This window comes from Pseudochaenichthys georgianus, chromosome 17, assembly GCF_902827115.2.
Source record: "Pseudochaenichthys georgianus chromosome 17, fPseGeo1.2, whole genome shotgun sequence".
NCBI classification, from domain to species: Eukaryota; Metazoa; Chordata; class Actinopteri; order Perciformes; family Channichthyidae; genus Pseudochaenichthys; species Pseudochaenichthys georgianus.
This window is the reverse complement of record NC_047519.1, coordinates 28,211,691-28,232,193: the sequence shown is the minus strand read 5'-3', so window position 1 is coordinate 28,232,193 and position 20,503 is coordinate 28,211,691. Positions and strand designations below refer to the sequence as shown.

General features: G+C 44.8%; 1 protein-coding gene across 1 annotated transcript in view; it reads right to left on the bottom strand.

The window, feature by feature from the left end:
• The window catches only part of LOC117462927 (obscurin-like), an 83,287-nt gene that overhangs the window by 16,047 nt on the left and 46,737 nt on the right, over positions 1-20,503 (bottom strand). Inside the window, 10 exon segments of the mRNA XM_034105296.2 lie at positions 118-384; positions 10,700-10,972; positions 11,202-11,468; positions 11,702-11,959; positions 12,302-12,580; positions 13,010-13,276; positions 14,214-14,483; positions 14,934-15,200; positions 18,709-18,774; positions 19,855-19,950. Coding sequence (XP_033961187.2) covers positions 118-384; positions 10,700-10,972; positions 11,202-11,468; positions 11,702-11,959; positions 12,302-12,580; positions 13,010-13,276; positions 14,214-14,483; positions 14,934-15,200; positions 18,709-18,774; positions 19,855-19,950 — 2,310 coding nt within the window.

Sequence of the window (20,503 nt, the reverse complement as noted above, 5' to 3'; positions counted from 1 at the left end):
TTTCATCAATGAAACTTGATCATGAATAGCTGATCAGTTCATTTGTCCTGTACGATATGATGGAGCAGAGGAGACTCCCTAGAGGTTAGAGCCCTTTCCCAATGCAGGGAAGCTCACCTTCCACAAAAAGTGAAGCGACCGCGCAGGTCCCCTCTGCCTCACAGGAGTATGTTCCCCTGTCCTCAGCAGACACATGGCTAATGTACAAGCGAGCCACATTCCAGTCCTGCTCCACTACCACCCTTCGGCCATCAGGCTGTAATGGCTGCCCATCTTTTTTCCACTGAGGCTTGACCGGCCGTGAGAACTGGCAGATGAACTCAGCCGGTTGGTTTTCGAGCACCCGAATGTCCTCCAGCTCGCTCACCACTTCAACTGTGGGATCTGAGGTTGGGGTCAGGGGTCAAAGGGTCAGGGTTTGACCAATATATATAAAGATAAGCGCAGATCATGACGATGGGCTTTTTAACCCCAAAAAATCATGTTGAAGTGATGTTAAATGTGAGTGTTTTTTTTATGTTTCATGGATTTTCGAGAAACATTTTTACTTGTCATAGTACAGTATTTTAGATGGCCACTATATTGTCCCACGTGAGGTCTGAAAATGATTATGGGATCAAAAAGCCCAACCGTCAGGATTTAGAGTAATGGTCACGATCAAGGGCCAAAAAGTGAAAGCAGCTGATGAGAGAGGAGGGGAGATGGGTGAATATAAATGCCAAACTCAAAAAGGCGGGTGTAGGGAGGTTAGAGTTTTTAGTGCTTGAAAGTTAGGGGCAGGCCTTGATGGGATGGGATAGGATAGTTAAGGTAAAGGAGTATTCAACAGGAGCCGGCCTGCATGGATGGGTGGAGCAGCACTTTCTTAAAATAATATTGTGTCAATATTTAGTGATTTACTACTAAAATCATTACTAAGGTACTTGTTCACTTTGGGCTGCAAATCTAACCATATAATAATCACTCTCACAATCATGTTTTAAGCTCCTACTTTAAAAATGTAACTGGGCGATCCTGAATCACGTTTTTTCCAATAATGCTGTGATTCAAAGATTTGAAGGCTTTAATAGGCGCATTCACACCGCAGTACTTTTCCCACAAAGGTTCATGAGAACTTAGTTCATGAGAACTCTTTAGTTCTCATGAAAGGGTACAGATCGCGTTCACACCGGAATAAGTCCCTGGGGGTGGATTAGTCAAATGAAGCCGCTGACGTCACTTCTTCTTCTGCTTTGGCAGGCCGCAAACCACTTCACGGCGTTTACTGCCGCCCAAAGTCCCCGGAGTTGGGGACTGGCTTCAGTAGAAGCTGCTGGGACTCCCAGCAGCTTCTACTGAAGCCTTCCGAGTAAATCGCCAGAACGCCGACACCTCCTCATCTCCACCGCTCCCATGTTTTATTTTGTGTTGCCATAAGTTAGTCTCTCTGTGTTTCTGCGCTGGGTTAATGCTAATGCTAATAATGCTAATGCGAGGATAATAAAATGGCGGCTTCACAAAACTTTTTGGGAGTTTTACGGGGCGTGGTTTGCAATCCGCACAGGCAATCAGACATAGGAACCTTTTTCTCCCACGAAAGTCCCTGCTCTCTAGCAGCGACAGAAAAGGGGGTGAAAAGGTTCTCATGAACTAATTTTAGTTCCGGCTCTTTTTGGTGTGAACGCAACATTTCAGAACTATATCGGAACTAAAGTGGGAAAAGTACTGCGGTGTGAACACGCCTACTGTCATATGCACAGTACAGTGTAGACATGGCAAAGAACATCTTAAGGCCCAAGATAACTAATCTCTTCTTGCAAAACAGACAAGAGCACTTTCAATGCCACGTTAATGGGGATTTATTCATTATATAGCCACCTAACGGTGCATCTCTGAAATGCAGCTGAAGATCTGCCGGCTACGTAACCATTCACATCCATCAGTGTTCCTACAATATGCACTTTGTTTTTAGAAAATACCCTACCTTGATCTGGCAACACTGTTAAGGAAAGATGTGGCCAAATGGAGTCAATGATGCTAACATCAAGTCAGTTTCAGTGCAGTCTAACCATTTATTTTTGGCAGTTTTTTTCCGGTTGGAACGGAAACAGAACATTTTGAAACGTCAGAGACGCACAGAACAAGCAGCACCCCGCATTTTAGCAAACCAGCTCTGCTTGCTTCGATGTTGACACAGCCATTAAGAGTGAGGATGATTAAGACTTGAAGAATAAAGCCAACAGGTAATTAGCAGAACCAAGGGTAATACACAGTTAGCAAAAGTTTGCATCCATCAGCTATACTCCGAACCAAAGCTGGACATGTTGCCAGTCAATCAGAGGAGTGCCACAAACAGCGAGACAACCATTCATGCTCATATTCCAACCCAGTCTCACGGCATTTCGTGTTCACCAACACGATTTTTAATCTATTGATTCGTGTTCACCAACACGATTTGTGTGGTTCATAAAAACATGTTCTTACTCAATATCAAGCCACAGTTATTGCTTTTATTTTAAATCGTATAATTTCGGACTTTTGTTGCCGTCTGTGAGGAAAATAAATGGGGCTCAGAGCCTCAGGATAATGAAATCTGTATTTTTTAAATCTTTTTTTCCTTCTAATTTGTTATTCTTTTCAAAATAACACACTGTTATTTACTCACCAATAACACACAATTATCCTTGCTTTTATTTATTGGTTTAATTCCATAATCTCTGGCTTTTTTGGCGTCCGCCGTAAATATAGGCTAACCGGAAACAGACGTAGGCATTTCGAGCGATTACCCAAGATCCTCAGCTATGGTTTTAAGCTCGCTGATTGGATGTGTTAGCCGCAATGCATGCTGGGATTTGGTGTTTATATTATATGAAATCCGGAAAACATTTTAAAAGAATAAAATAATACTTAATTCCGAGTGTTCTTGCTTTTCTCTTTGAAAGTCATCACATAACGGCATTGTAATACACGGTTCGGCTGCATTACATATTACAGATCTGCCGTAGTTCTTTATTTAGAGAGCCCTGATGAGAAGACCTTTTGAAAAACTGGAAGAAATGCCGCCGAAACTGAATACTTGACGTGGATCATAAATATATCAACAATTAAACATCTTCAATTTCTCTTCACACAATACGTCTCCTTGCAGTATCAACACTAATTCGGCTGACTTTTACATTTGATCTAATTCATAGATAGGTTATATTTACACCATAACGGTGCACAGCTGATAGAAAATGACTGTAGTTTTTAAAGATATTACTGATTTTCTTTGAATGTAAGAATGTAAATAATGAGTCTGAAATAGTACAGCAATATGCTGTAAAATGATGTGAAAGCATGCATAAAACTATACATCTTCAGATGTTGTACATACACACTAATAATACAAAGTTATTATGGCTGTGTGTACCTTGTGTGCACCTCCTAGTGGTTAAAGCACGTTATTGAATTATTGTTTTTATGTGTTATATTTGATTAAAAAAATATTAAGAGTACATACTTTCATAGGGAGAAAGTATAAATATAGAATATAAAAATCAAGAAGATACTATAAGTGATCTCTACAATAAAACAGTATAGTGCAGGATGTACAAAGATATTAATAGGAGGAGGTGCAAAACAGAAAAATGGATTAACCTTTATTTAAACATTAAATAACAGATTAAGATCTTTGGGGGTATCAATCTACAGATAAATATTAAGCCTGACAAAGTACTTAACGTCTAATATATTGCTTTCCTGCAATGTTGAAGCACTTATTTTAACTGATATTATACACATTAATTATACCCTTATGTATGTAGATAGAATAAGAAATGTGCAGAATATGACAGTTTAATGGTGGAGGTACACACATATTGATAGATGTCTTGTAATGCACTGTTGAGGAACCTGTGACCCAAGTTCTCATTCATAACACTCCGTTCGATGTCTCACTATGGGATGCGCCTCATCGCGGAGCAAACAGAAGCATCAATCTCATTACGCCAATCCTGATTGGCCGGTGATTCTTGACGTCAACGTCAGGGGAAATCACCCCCTATAAGTAGCCTGCGCCACGACGCATGCGTCATTCAAACACCTCTTCTCGCTTCAGAGCACATCTCGAACGGTAGCCGGGCTAGCTTAACAGTCCACAGACTGAACCCAAAGCTAATTTTCGGTCGACGGGCGTTAGCCGGCTACCCGATTCTCTCACAGAAGAGTATTACAGTCAACCTCGCCGTTCTTCCTCTGGAGTAAGGTAAGGTTTTGACTTCAAGTTAGCAACACACCAGTTGCTAACTTGTGTTTTTTTCCCTCACTACCGACACCACGGTAGCGAGGACACTTTTTTCTTCTCTCTTCCACGGAGGAGAAAAGGATTACAGGAATATTACCATACCAGGTAATATCCTTGAGAGAAAAAAAAAAGACCCACGCTGTCCTTTTTTCCCCCGGATTAAAGACAGATCGGTAAACATTTTTTTCTCGAACGTACCTGTCATGAGCGGACCCTCTCCACGCCTCACGGCGAACGAGATGGATGCCTCTCCCCCTCACACCAGAGGAGTCAGGAACTCGGAGGCTCGGCGCTGCGGTTGCGGGTTGAAAGTGTCAGGCACAGACTCACACCAGATCTGTTCGTCCTGCCTCGGGCTGGAACACGCCCAGGAGGCCATCGACAACCCCGGCTCGTGCGGACATTGTGCCCGCCTCACCGTGAAGAGCCTCCACCGAAGGTTAGCGCAACAAGTTAACCTGTCGGGACGGGACCCCCTCATGTCCACTGATCCGCCGACCGGCAATCAAGACACGGGGACGTCTGCCGCAGAGATGGAGTCCCTCACTGCGGTCTGGGGCTCACTGACAACGGCACCCGCAGAACCCCGCGCCATATCAGGCTGAGATCCGGTGGCGACAAGAAACGCGGGAACGGGGCCCCACGCTATACCAAGCTGGGGCTCCCGACTGGACCTCACCACGGTTTCACCCGCGGAAGATGTCCTGGAGTTAGACTGCATGGAGGACGAAGAGTATACCTCTGAGTTTCTCCTGTCTGACTCGGATGAGCAGGAAGACGACATCTTCATGTCATCGACTCAGGCTGCAAAGCCGGGAGCGATGGCTGCTCCCCCGGGCGACAGCACACCAGCTTCGCCCTCTCTCAGTATGGACCTACAAGCCGTGTGTCAGCGCGCTGCGGCCAAACTAGACATCCCATGGCCCGAAGTGGCCAAGGAGACCTCCAGGTCCCGTTACGAGGGAAAACTTTTTTCCCAAACAACGAGGGCAAAGAGACAACTCCTCCCGGTCTTCCCGGAGATGTTGGATGAGGTGTCGGTCTCGTGGAGAGACCGGCCCTTTAGCAACAAGGCCCCAATCCAGGGTGCCCACTCCCTTGACTGTGACGGTATGGAGAGGCTTGGCCTGCTCCACATACCACCTATGGAACCGCTGGTGGCAGCCCACCTCCTACCGAGGATGGGCCAGTCGCCAAGCAGGAACCCCACGCTGCCAGCAAAAACGGACCGATTCCAGTCTACCATGACGGAACGGGCCTACAGAGCCGCAGCGTTGTCCGCCAGGGCTCTGAACGTTTCCTCGATGCTAACCGCATACCAAGCGGAGCTCTGTGAGGATATGTCGAGCAATCCTGGACCGGCCACTCTGGACGAGATAGCCGCGGTCACAGACATTTGTCTCCGTGTCCAACGCTGCGCCGTCCAGGCCACGGGCAAGGTAATGGGGATCATGGTGGTGCAGGAAAGAGCTAGATGGCTCAACCTCACCAACCTCCCAGACCGGGAAAAGGAAGATGTGCTTGACATGCCCATCGTTCCCGAGGGGATTTTCGGCTCCGCTCTCGCGTCCATGCAAAGGAAGTGCGAGTCGAAAAAGAAGGAAGACGAGGCTCTCCACCTTTGTCTCCCTCGAAGGGTCCAGCCGCGGCCTTTGCAACGGCGGCCCTTCGCCCACGCTGCACCGCGCTCTGCTGGGTTCAAAGTACCAGGACAGCAGAGGGCGCAGCCCGCCCCGAGTCCCCAGCCCAGGCAGGAGACGAGGGCGAGTTGGTCTAGAAAATCTCCGGTTCCGGCTGTAGCCCAGGCACAGCCGAACCAGAATTTCGGCCAGCAGGCGAAGAAGAAGAAGAAGAAGAAGAAGAAGAAGAAGAAGAAGCGAGCGCCCTGACAGCCCCTCCTTCTCCCCTCTGTGACGGAGCTGGAAGTTCCTTCCCCGGCTCTAAATGTGTCCCCGCCGCCTCGAGAGATGCCTCAACGCCATCCTCAAGTCCGCACAAGACACATGTCACATCGTTATTGTCTGAATAAACCATTTTCCCGCTGACGCATCCAGGCTCCGGCCAAGGGCGCAGCCCAAAAAAATGAAAAGAAAGACAAACAGTCCGTTAACCATACATCCCCTTCTGAGAGCAGCTACGGCCTCTCTCAAAAGGCGGATAAGGGCACTACCGCCACGTGCGTACGCAGTGCCGGCTAGAGCTGTAAAGAACAGCCCGTCAATTCTTCCCCTTTCAAGAGCAGCTACGGCACCTCTCAAAGGACGGATTATTGACGGGTCCGTGAAGCCACCGCCACACACATGCGCAGTGCCGGCCAGGGCTTTAAGGGCACCACCGGCAGGCGCAGTGCCGACTGGAGCCGTGAGGGCACCACCGGCACACACATGCGCAGTACCGGCTGGAGCTGAAAAGGCACCTCCGTCACGCACATGCGCAGTGCCGGTCGGAGACATCCCAGCTGGCTCTAAGGAGCATACAGCAGGAGATACTCACGATGTCTGCCTGGGCTCCTCAAACCAGTTATAATTTATCTGTTTTCACAAACCCAGAGAGAGTCAACCCACATTCTGGAGAGAAAGGTTCTCTCTCTCTCTCCCAGAAAGAAGGGTTTTATCTATAAAGCCCACCGAGCGGAGTCAGATTACGGCGGAGAATGTCCTCGTAAAGCACCCACTCAACATGGGCCTCATAATAAAACTAAACCCCGAACGCCACGGCTTACGGAGAGTTTTGGTGATTATGAAATGCGTAGTGGCACTACACCTGACTTTTCCAGTGCGGGACGCGCCTACGGGTGCAGTCCTTTCACGGAAGGTGGTCACCACGGACGCAGGTCAGACGGGCTGACAGGGGACTTACGAAGGTCGCCCGGTGAGAGGTCTCTAGAACAGAGACTTCCAGCGGGCACGCGTAAATTACCCGGAGCTTTTAGTGGCGTTCCCCACCATAAAATGCTTCCTGCCTTCTCTCAGAGGACTTCATGTCCCCGTGAGGATAGACAACACGATATCCAGGGAAGGTTGCGTTGTCTCCAGTCACACACACTGGCACACAAACTGATCCCTTGGAGCGGCAGACGTCTCCTCTCTCTGAGAACGACACAAGTACCGGGTGTTATGCACCTAGGGACAGAATTACTGTCAAAGGGTGCACCACTTTATGCAGACTGGACTCCTCATCCAAGGATCAAGAGTCCGCTGTGGGTGCGTTACGGCGGAGCCGCGTTAAATCTGTTCGCAAGGGGAGAAAATGCTCAATGACAGCTGTTCTCTTTAATGCGCGATTTAAACGCACCGTCAGGCGGGGGGGGCGATCCTTCACCCACGCCCAGAGCGCGGGGCACTATGGGCCTGACCCGTGAGTGGTACAATCTGAATACAGTGGGACTCCCTCAGAAGGTGATAAACACTATTCAGAGTGCGAGAGCTTCCTCCACCAGGTCTCTTTACGACTGTAAGTGGAGGGTGTTTGAGGAGTGGTGCCTTCAAGAAGGGCACATCTCTTTTCAATGTCCTGTCGGGGTGATTTTATCATTCCTACAGGACTTGATCGAAAAACACAGAGCTTTCTCCACGATCAAGGTGTACCTGGCTGCTATTGCTGCATGCCATGTGGGCTTTGAGGGTAAGACGGCTAGCCAACATCCTTTGGTTTGCCGTTTTATGAAGGGAGCTCGCAGGCTCCTCCCCGTCTCCAGGTCGCTGGTGCCCTTATGGGACCTGGCAGTGGTTTTAAATGGGCTCAAGATGACCCCATTTGAACCCCTGGAGGGAGCTGACATGAAACATCTGTCACTCAAGACAGTGCTGTTACTGGCATCCGCTAAACGGGTCAGTGATATCCATGCACTGTCTGTACATCCCTCATGCACTCAGTTCGCCCCAGGGCAAACGAGAGTGTTGTTGAAACCCAACCCTGCCTTTACACCAAAGGTGGTCGGTTCGTGTACCCCGATTGACATTGAGGCATTTCCTCCGCAGCTGGTTTCCTCCGGGGAGCAGCAGCAGGATCTATTGTGTCCAGTCCGGGCTTTGCACACATATATGGACAGATCAAAAGAGCTTCGTCTTAATGACCAACTCTTCGTGTCCTGGGCTAAACCTCACAAGGGTAAGCCTGTTACTAAGCAACGACTATCCCACTGGATCGTGGAGGCGATTGCTTTGGCCTATACGAGTCAGAATCTGCAAGCACCTTTGGGTCTGCGGGCTCACTCGACTCGGGGCCTGGCTACATCCTGGGCTTTGTTCAAGGGTGTTTCCATCCAGGATATCTGTGCGGCGGCGAGCTGGTCCTCGCCGCTCACTTTTGTCCGCTTTTACAGGCTGGACGTCTCCGCTCCAAGCGTGGCCCGAGCAGTGCTGGGCACCTTGTTGAGTCGGGACTCCACCTGTTAAATTCTGAATGATCGGTGATCTTCGAGATAAGCTCGTCTGGCAATACGGGAGCTACAATATCCCATAGTGAGACATCGAACGGAGTGTTATGAATGAGAACTATAGGTTACTTACGTAACCCCAGTTCTCAGAGTAACATGAAGTGAGATGTCTCACCAGACGGCCCTCCTTGCTATGGTGAAGCGAGAAGAGGTGCTTATTTTGAATGACGCATGCGTCGTGGCGCAGGCTACTTATAGGGGGTGATTTCCCCTGACGTTGACGTCAAGAATCACCGGCCAATCAGGATTGGCGTAATGAGATTGATGCTTCCGTTTGCTCCGCGATGAGGCGCATCCCATAGTGAGACATCTCACTTCATGTTACTCTGAGTACTGGGGTTACGTAAGTAACCTATAGTTTTTCATTCATTGCATAACTACACCGTAGTTGTGTATGATATGTCAATAAACCTTTGAAAATCTTGAAAGGGATGTGCAAAATAGCCATAATATACAGTCTTTAATTAACTATTAGTAGAGAATAACGAGTAATGAATATACTTTATTACTCGTTTCCATTCATGTCAATTGCAGATACATGTTTAGTCTTCTCAAGCACCAACTATCAAATATCTCTCCTGATTGTTGGCACTTGACAATCACCTTACCTGAATTTTACTCAGGTGTAACTAAAGTCTGATTTAAGGGTTGTTTATATGTCACATAATTAATCAGAATCTGCAAAGTAACTCAAATAAATGCAGTGGAGTAAAAATACCAGGTTAACCTCTGAATTGTAGTGGAGTAGAATTACAAAGTAGCAATGAGCTGTCATGTGGGTATATATTAATGCTGCGCATTATGGACACAAGCGATTTTCACCCATTTATGAATTATATGTTTTACATGTGATAACACCAATGTGTTTAATACTGGCAACTTCTAATTGTGGGGAAAACGAAAACGTTCAGTAGAGACGTCCCATAGAACATTTTGCGGAACACAATAGCCAGCATGTGTAGTTCTGGGGGGGTGTTCGATTCCAGTTTTGGATAGTCTGGCGTGGTTTCGGAAAAAATATTTAAAAATACAGATTTCAGTATCCTGAGGCTCTGAGCCCCATTTATTTTCCTCACAGACGGCAGCAAAAGTCCGAAATTATACGATTTAAAATAAAAGCAATAATTGTGGCTTGATATTGAGTAAGAACATGTTTTTATGAACCACACAGCTTCCGGTCTCCCACGACCCGACCGGAGAAAAAGACGTGCTGCAGGCAGTAGAAATACATTGCTTTTGAAATCGTGCTGTGCAACACCAAAAAAAGGGGCAAATCGTGTTGGTGAACACGAATCAATAGATTAAAGATTGTGTTGGTGAACACGAAATGCCGTGAGACTGGGTTGCATATTCACACGTATACACAATTTGAATTAAAGTCACCAATTAATCTAAGCTCCCCTCCTCATTCCATTATTAAAATTAAAAGATGGTAATTTATTTTTCATTGGCACATCTTACTGGTTTAATTATCTTTGAGTTTGTAACTACCATACTCAAATAAAACTGTGCTGTGGTGCTGTACCCAGTGGTGTGTTTTAATTGCATCAAAGCATACAGCATGGGGTAATCAATTGCCATCATTATTAATGAAATTAGGAAAAGTGCGGCCCATGCATGAGGAAGCAATGCAAAAAAAGATCCACTTTTAATCCATTGGAAAACATTTTTAAAAAAAGGGACCCTGCAGAAAACATTAGAATTCAATGAATATTTACTCATATTCAACAAGACGTTTTTCGCCAAATTATAATTGGTTAATTTCAAGTTGCCAACTTCGGATATGTTATACATTTAAGTTTATAACATATTAGTTTTAAATCTGTTACATTGTATAATGGGTAGATAAAAACACAACTTTTACAGCTAGTGTGTTTTCAAGAAGAATTTCAATTTTAGGAGTGAAACGTATAATTACAATTCTGCAGAGTCAATAATGAGACTGAAAGATACCTTATCTGAGTCTCTAATTACTGATTATCTTTACAATATGATACCTTTGACTAAGAGCTTGGCTGTTGATGTTAAACGGCCAGCTTCGAATGTGACAGTGCCAGAGTCATCGGTGGCCAGGTTCTTTAAGGTGAGTGTGTGGATGTTGCCCGAGCTCAGCCATATTTCACTAAAGGGGCTGTTCTCCAGCAAGGTGCCATCCAGCCACCACTGCACCTTGTGAGGGGCCCTACCAGACAGCTGGCAGGAGAAGGTTGCCCATTCCCCAACAAAGACGTCGGTGGTCTTAAGACCACACACAAAGGAAACTTCTTTCGCTGTTGAGTGACAAAATATCATATGCAGACACTGAGCCTGTTTTGTATCCACTGGACAGAGAAGATTATTTAAGATAGAATAAAAAAAAAAACATGCAATATCACAAGTAACAAAGACGTAGGCAAGTCTTAAGAACAGACCTACTATTCTATTGCAAGAATACAGCCACAATTAAACCTTACTGTCAGTGAAATCAAAGATTGATGAAACAGATTTGAAATAGGCTACCTTGCACTGCCAAAGAAGCTGTGGTGAGCTGGTCTCCCGCATCACAGGTGTAGTAGCCACTGTCCTCGGGCTCCACGTTCCGTATGCAGAGCTCTTGAATGCATCCTTCCTGCTTCATCTCAAACTGCTTACCGGGCTTGAGGACCAGGCCTCCTTTCCTCCACTCCACAGGAACCCCTGGCTTAGACAGCTCGCAGTGCAGGGTAACATCATCACCCTCTATGGCATCGTGGTTCTTGAGCTCCTTGCGGAAGGACACAGGGGTACCTGGTCAACATTAAAAATGGGAAAGTTTGGGATCAGATGTGGTGAAGGAGAGTTGGGCTTCTGATAGTTGAGATGACAAGACAAACATCTCTAGACAAAAAGTTTAGCTGATGACAAGGATGTGGTGTGTGGTTTAGGCAAGTGGAAGTTCAAATTTCAGCTGGTTATTTCAATCCACCGTCCCCATTCCTGAATCTGATCAACACTTTGTGTTTTGTGGCATCGGTCTTTACCTTGCACAGTCAAGGTGGAGTCACACTGTGCATCTCCAGTGTCACACGTGTACGTTCCTGAGTCCTCAGGCACCAGGTTGTTGATGCTAAGCTGGTGAAGAGCTCCGTTACTCTTCAGGTCGTACTTGAGACCTGCTTGGATGGCCGTGTTGTTTCTCTTCCAGGTGACGGAAGCCTTGGTGTCAGAGATGGTGCAGGCCAGAGTGACAGTTTCACCCTCTACTGCCGAAGTGTTATGTGGTTTCTCTAGTATTAGCACTGGAAATATGGGAAACGCAAAACTCAATTTGATAATGGAAGCAGTTTTAACGTTTCCCCTCACCTCACAAACGTGGTTATAATTAGTTTAAAGTTTTCAAGTATTTAAGGTTAAAATTACGTATTGAAAACAATGCCTGTTCTGCAATATCTACAATTTTCAGTGTTAAGTAGTTTAAATCATTAAATTAGGATATTTGTGTTAGCATAAGCATGAAAGAATAACATGCTAAAGTTAGAATGTTGATGAAGATGATGCCAGCATATTTCGATTTGCCAAGACAAAGCTGTTTGGAGGTTGATGGAGATGGATGTGAGGAGCGACCGTGCCGTCTCCTTTACCTTTGGGCTTCTCCTCCACCAGAAGACAGGCCACAGTCTTCTCTTCTCCCAACACGAAGGCAACATCTCCAGATTCATCTGTGGTCACCATCTTCAGGGTCAGTCGGTGCACTGTGCCATGGCTGCTCATTTGATTCAGGTCATTATTCTGGAGGAGGTTATCTGCAAGCCACCATTCGCTGTTTGTCACGCCTGGGTGTGACAACTCCACCTCAAAGACAGCATCCTGCCCCGTTGTCACAGTAACATCGCTGAGTTCTCGAGTGATGCAAACACGTGCTGAGGGTGAATGGGATGATGGAAGTGATCAGATCTCTTGAGCTTCCAGAAGGCATCAGTAACAAGGTGTCCAATAATCTCTTTTTAATCCCTATATACAACCTGATGCCACAAGTTTGATCATGGAACCTGACATGAATCATTTATTGACCACACAAACCCCCGATTCAAATCCAGTAACTATATCTGTAATTTGGTGACCTACAAATGGCAGTACTAGTAAGTACTAACACAAATAGTTGAAAACTGTCGGAATATTTAAGTAAAGCTCGCTACATGCCAGCTAAGACATCACACTTAAAGATTGTAAACTCCATGAGTAAGATGCTGAGGAGATCTGATCCAGTTCTTATTAATGGGATGGATGAATGTAAAAGGAACTTCAGGAAGGGTGATGACAAAAGAGACACAGATGAGATGCTCTGTTACCTTTCACGGTCAGGGTAGCTGTACTGTTCTTGTCCCCAGTTTCGCAGGTATATTCTCCGCTATCCTTCACATCCAGCTTGTGTATCACCAGGATGTGCGTTGTAGCAGTTTGCTCCAAACTGTACTTCTGCCCATGGATGAGCACAGTGGAGTCTTTCAGCCAGGTCACCTTGCAGTCGGGGCTGGAAGTCTCGCAGGACAGGCTGGCTTTGTCTCCTTCAATGGCCTCTTGACTTTCCAGCTCCTTCTTGAATGTTGCAGGAGCGGCTGCCAGAAAGAGGTTAATTAATTAAGATGACAAATATCAAAGATTTATTTGGTAACAGCCATCGCAAAAAAACAGTCCTCATAGGCAACAGCAGCATGAAAAGAACTGTAAGGCCACGGGTTTATCGACACTCCATTTTGAGGTTTTAGGGGAAAAAATCTGCAATGAATGTATCTATAAACATATTTCTAGGCAAATGATTTGTCTGTTCAATGAATGGCCTTGCGGTACATAATGTTTACCGTTTCCGAGAACAATAAAAAAAACAGAGGAAGTGTGTTAAGAATTTTTTTTTAAATACAAATCCACACTTTTTATGGGGATTCCTCCAGAGCACAATAAAAAGGTGAGATGAAATGAGGGTAGGAAGATGGGAGAGGACATGAAACAAGATTTCCAGGCTCGTCTCAAATATGTGACATTGTGAACACAGCATCTTAAACACCTTGCCCTATAGTACACAAACAAACAATATCAATTGTTGATTAATATCACGTGATTAATCACTGGGTGTGTCAGGCTGAATAAAGATTAAATAGTATACAGGGAAAAAAGTTGCAATAAACAAGAATTTCAAGGAAAGACACTTTAACATGTTGAAAATAATGGGAAATGTTCAAGGTTGTTGGTAGTGGAAAAGGAGGAAGATGAATACACATGCATACACTGTACAGTAGACATGACGGAAAATGCAGTTAAGTGCAGATTACATACAAATTAAAGGGTGGGATATATGAATGCATAACGAGTCAGTATGAAGTGAAAAGAAAGAAAATCACAAGCATCCATGTGTTGGCATGCTTGTTGAAGAAATAGAGGGAATGCGTTCCACAAGAAAGACGATAAAGACAAGTAAACTGTCCAAATGTTACTGAAGAAACAAAGTCGCAAGGATGAATACTCGTCCTCATAGGCAATGCATAATATTTATCTTACCTTTGACTGTCAAAGAAGCAGTTGAAGTGTGGTTACCCACTGTGAAAGTGACTGTTCCCGAGTCAGCCGTGGTGACGCCCCGGAGTTTGAGGCTGTGCACGCAGCCCTCAGACTTGATCAGGTTCATCTCGTTATTCTGTAGTGGCACATCCTGGAGTTTCCACTGGGCCAGAGGTGCCTCCTCATAAGAAACCCGACATTCAAAGCGGACATCGTCACCCTGGTACACAACGCAGCTCTCCAAGAACTTCAGTATTGTAACCTCCACCTCTGTTTGAAAGATACATTTCAGAAGAATAGTTACTCATTTGTTCAGTGAAGTTCTTGACAAAGACATAGTTCAAGCTGGTCAGATTGTGATCAAATAAGGATTATTGTGAGTAGCAAGTGAAGAAAAGAAAGTAAAAGGTGTGTTATTGTTTGTGATGAGAGACTACAGACAGGCACAAATAACGGGAAGAGATGAGTGATCAAGCTCAACAGAAAAGTGCTTCTGTCAATAACTACAAGCGCTTTGAGAACAAGGAAGAATAAGGACACGTGTGGGATGAGAAATAACACTGGAATATTTAAATGCAATCAAGTCTAAAGTGAAAATAGGACATCCAGATGAAAGGTTGATGCACTTCATGCTCAAGTGTTGGAGTGATGAAGGACACATTGGAAGAAGTGACTCCAGAGGGTGCATGAAAAGGTCAGTCTTAAATAGACAGCTCCTACCCTGCACACTGAGGACAGCTGAAGTCCTCTGGTTTCCTGCATCACAAGAATATTCTCCTGAGTCAGCTCCTCGCAGTTTATAGATGACAAGCTCAACTACAGTCCCTTCCCGTTTCAGATGATACTTGCTGCTGGATGCCAGCACCCTGTCTCCAAACCTCCAGACAACACTGGCTCCCGGCTTTGTGGTTTTACACCGAAGACTAGCGCTCTCCCCTTCCTTTCTTTTAAGGTTCTGCAGCTGGGTTTCGAAAAGGACAGGCTGGGCTGCAGGGGAGGAAGTGGAGGAGGAACAACTTAGGACAACCAAGACTTGTGTTTGATATTTACATTACATTATTTTGTCTTTGGTCAATTCATTGGCAACTCAATTATCTTAACTACAAACAACAGGGTTTATGCAGCAGGCATACCCTTCACAGCTATTTGTGCAGTGCTTTGATGGGCACCAGTGTCACATGTGTAACTCCCAGCATCGTCTGGGTCTACATCATGGATTACAAGTGATGCAAGGTGACCCGTTTGTCTGATTTCATACTTGGCGCAAGGACAAAGACCAAGTTCTCCTTTCCTCCACTCCAAAGGAACACCAGGTTTGGAAAGCTCACAGTAGAGGGTCACACTGTCCTCCTCATCGGCCGTTTGGCTTTCAAGATCTTTTGTGAAAATGACTGGGGAAGCTGATGAATGAAAGGAAACAACTAGATTTGTATCTGCTGTACAAAGTCAAGAATGGGTGAGATAAAGAAGAATGACTTAAAAGTTTAAATGAAAGACTTGATGGAGAAAGAGGACAATGTTGAAGTGGTATCCATCCTACCATTTACTACAAGAGAGGCCGAGCTTAACGTGTCGTCTGAACAGCACGAGTAGCTTGCTGTATCTTCAAGTCTCAAGTCGAAGATCTGTAGCTCATAACAACATCCCGTTTGTTTCATTTGGTACTTCTCTCCACAACTCAGCACCTGAGTTTCCTTCTTCCACTCAACAGGGAGGCCGGGTTTAGAAAGCTCGCAGTGCAGAGTGACAATTTCTTCCTCCTCAGCCTCTTGACTCATCAGATCTTGAATGACTGTGACTGGAAGAACTGGGGATTTAATCAGTTAGATAAGATGAAGACTACAGCACTGTGCAAGGGATGTCATGTTTAGCTTACCTGACTCTATATTTGTATTTTAGCAAAAGTAAAAACAAAGAAAAGAATACAAGACCTGATATGCCCATTTTCATATATTACACACATTCAACAACACAGGTGCACAGCCATTGATCCCTATTCCCTTTATAAGCAAGGGTCCAGCTAAGCATTTATCATGCGTGTCATAGCATATAGATCTGAATTATTCCTTTTGCACGTCGACAACAATCCAGAGACAACATGAAATGTGGCATTCACGAGTCTATACGACATCAGAAACAAGCCAGACTGATTTCCCATCAAACAAAAATCGACAAGGAAAACACATCAAAACTTACACAATGTGCGGTTGCCACAAAACATCTACCTTGTTCTTTGGTATCCAGCTTTGAAAGCTCTGGATTTGTGATGACTTCAGAAACAGCAGGCTTTTCAATCTCTGCAGGTGTGATTTATTTAGTTACACATAATATATCTACTGAAGTAAACACAGAGCAGCAAAATGAAACAATGATAGTGTAATTGACTAAATTGTCAAAAGTGATGTTGCCAAACTGATGAATGACACAAAAAAACAACAATAATGAAATAAATTGGGAGGATTCTGAATAAATGCAATTCCCAATACGCAATCTCTATCTAATCAGCCATCCAAAAGAAATGTGCCATACTTTTGACAAAACCCTCAAGAAACAGGACGTTATGTCTCAACAGCCTTTATGTGCTTATTCTATCACAGCATGTGCTTGAGCAAAACCCAGTGCTCAAGAGAGTTGTATACACTCAATAGAACCAGTGTTCTTTACTATCACTATCACACATACCTTCAACCGTCTTTTTGGATTCCTTCTTCTCAGGTTCAACTTTGGAGATCACTTCTGGAGCTGGTGACTGCTTTACTGTATCTGAAGTTATTTATAGACATATAAAGTATGCTTGAATTCAACTTACTGGACTTTTTTACACCATCGCATTCGCAACACCAAAAGCAATGTGCTGCTATACATGTAATGTATGCATCCATTTGTCACGATCGGTCTATGTTTTAGTTTGTCTGTCTCTGTCGTCATGCCACACTGTCAACAAACGAGCTGGAGGGGTGACAGCGCTCCACTTGTTGAGACTCTTTATCCTTCTGTGGTTTCTGGTCATTGAGAGCAGTATGTAGTTCATTGGTCAGTCCCCTCAGTGTGTGATGCAGCGAAGTGATTTCAGTGACCGCGTCTGCCAGTTTCTGTCTAAGCTCCAGCTGAGTGGCACCGGCTCTGGACTTTGTGGTTTCCAGCTCCTCGTGAAAGCTCCGCTTCTCAAACTGAAGTTGACTAAGCTCTCCATTCAGGTCCTCACACTGGATGTTCCTCTGCCGCAGAGCCTGCAGGTTGGCACTCAGCAACCGTTCATTTTCAGCCATCGGCTCCCTCGTCAACTCATTCTCCAGTTGTAAGAACTCGTTCATCTCCTGCATACTACTGAGCTGTGGGCAAATATCCTGGAGCTAGCCACACCATCATCTGGCTCCTCTCTTTGGGCGTTTTTTTTTTCCTCCAGTCATTTTCAACTCCTTACTTGGTCAATCCCACTTCTGACACCAATTGTGAGGCTGACAATTGAGCGGCCCGACCAAGCAAGGAGGCAGAGGCAGAATGTCCAAATAATAATGGGCATTTATTTATCATGTGCACATAGTCACCAGCTACAAGGATCTCACCCTGTACATGTTCCCTCCTCTCTCTCTCTCTGTCTGAACACTGGCTGATTTATAGAGGATCTTCCCTGTATGTGATTTGGGAGAAACCATTCACTGGTAATGACAATAATACTACAATATGTCATCATAATCGTCAAAAGCGTATTTCACAATATCATGTTCATAGCATTACCAGTTATTCATAAACACCTCTTGATTTAACCCAAAACAAACATTAATACTTAACAGAATAAACAAATACATTCCCAACTAAAACAGAAACCCCTATGCCTATCTCGCCACTTGGTTCGTCCCGGAACCTTCTTTGTCAGTTTCCCCCGAGGACTTCACCTTTCTCACACTGTTACGGACACCGGACGAGACAGCATGGGTGAGTGATATGTGAACTTTACATAGTGGTAACTTGCACAATTAATGCAACTTAACGTCATGATTTATACACCCTCAACATATTATTTGCACCCTGATTATTCTCAACCGCTGTCATTCTTACACCAGCACAAACACTTTCGGCGGCTCTCGCTAACTCCCCTATCTTTTCAGGCGGAGCCGAGGACCCGACCAGCACCTGCCAGACGACATTCCAATTAACACGGTTTAATCATTTAATGAATACTACCTCAATAATTAGTATAAATTATGTAAAATATGCAATGCCAAACTGTACTGTGCAATCACGCTAATAAAGTGCAAACTGTTCACTAAAGTGCTGAGTGACTTTATCTCTGCAAAGGGAAGTTGTTTCATAAAGTGCAAACCCACATGTGCAATATTACAAGGCCCGAAGCCGTCAGTCCACAGTGACGAAGTTCACAGTGCCGTACACATTTTTAGAGCAACAATGTTTGACAACACAAAAGACTGAGTCGGATGTGGCAAGAGACAACGTAGAAGCACAAGGCCAATATATAGCTTCAAGCATTGCATACCTTCTAGTGGCTCTTTGGTCCCCTGCCTCTTTGTGTCAGCAGCTGTTCCAGCAGCCGTCTTCTCAACTGGGATAAAACGCAACAATAACCTCACAATATTGCAGTGATGAAATATATATCCTAAAGACAACAGCCAACCATGAGAACGGAAAGCAATCAATCCAACACGCAGCAGCATGCCAACACAGATGTGCCAAAGTACCATAAACATAGAATCAAAATATCCAAGACTCAACACAAAACTGGAGAAACAAAGCATTAAAACATTATTAAAATCCAACCTAAAAAACCCAATATCAGCATTTGCCACAAAACAGAATTGACAGAATAGCAACAAGCCTAACGAGAAACAAAAGCCACTTTCTTATATTTAATGGTAATCCAAACTGAACTGCCTACTCCCTCCATATTTCCAGTTCTTTTCTAACAAATAACAACCATGCTTAGTATTGACAGATGTCACAGTATCCGACAGAAGCTATGCAAGCATGTTTCTTATTACCTTCCCCTGCAACTTTAAGCTCTTGAGAATCCTTATGTACCTCCACTTTGAGGAGCTGCTGTTGAGTCTGTCCAGTAGGTGGCAGTGTTACAGCTATGAGATTGAACACAACGAGACACCACAGATGTGACAGGTGTTGAGAAAGATTACAACTTTTTTTGGAGTTTATCACCATATAAGCAAAAGGTTAGGTCAAAACATTTCAGTTTGATAATACCTGTCAGCAGCAAAGAACAATAACCTGAAGACAAGAGCCGAATAAGCCAGTAAAGCACATATAAATGCTAATGACCCTGTGCAACCAGTCTAAAGGTCTTTAACAATCAACAGGGAACTGGAGCAAACATAGCATTAAAACAATTGGACAAAATAACGTAAGTGCCACAAAATGGAGAACAGCAACAATAACGAGCGCTAACAAGAAAACAAAAGCCATCCTGTCTATATATTTCCATTACAGATTTGTCAAAACCAACGCCACAGACAGTTAAACAAACTGAGCGGCCTACGTGTAGTCCCTCTAGTCTATATGTTCCAGTTCTTCTTTTTTGTCAAGTGAGTTTTTCTACGAGCCAGAAACTATATCTGGAATAAAACAAATGACGACCATGCTTACTGTATCCGGCAGACACGTGTGCCATTACCTTCGGGTTCCATTTCAAGGCTTTGAGAATCTTTCTGATTCTCCTGTTTGAGGAGCTGCTGTTGAGGAGTCTGTCCAGTAGGTGGCAGTGTTACAGCTATGAAATTGAACACAACGAGGTGTTTCTCAATCGCGAGTACGCTTGCTTGGTAGCACATGTCTTCCGAGCGTCTTGCTTCAGAAGCAAGGCAAGAATACTTCCTGGCATTTGGAAAACGAAGAGTGGAACAGGCTAGCAAGTGTGCAGGCGTCATATGAGAGGTCCCGCCTTACATTTTCCGCCACAGATGTGGGGAAATTGGTCCGTGGCGCAAAGCATTGGTGGGGATTTTAAGACCACGGAGTCTACACATGTGCAGCCTCGAAATTTCTCCTAACAAAGTACGCCGGCCTCGGTAGAATTCCAAGTATGCTGGACATGGGAACAGTACTTCGGCAGCACTCAATGACGTAGTATGCTTGAAATAGTGGCTCGTGGAGCAGCTTTACGCGCGATTGATTAACAAATCCCTGTGGCCGTTTCTCAATCGCGAGGATGCTGGCTTGGTAGTCCGCGGTACTTCCAAGTCACTTCCTTCAGAAACGAGCAAGTTATACTTCCAAGCCACTGCTGCGGAAAACAAAGAAGAATGGAATCAGGCTAACAAAGT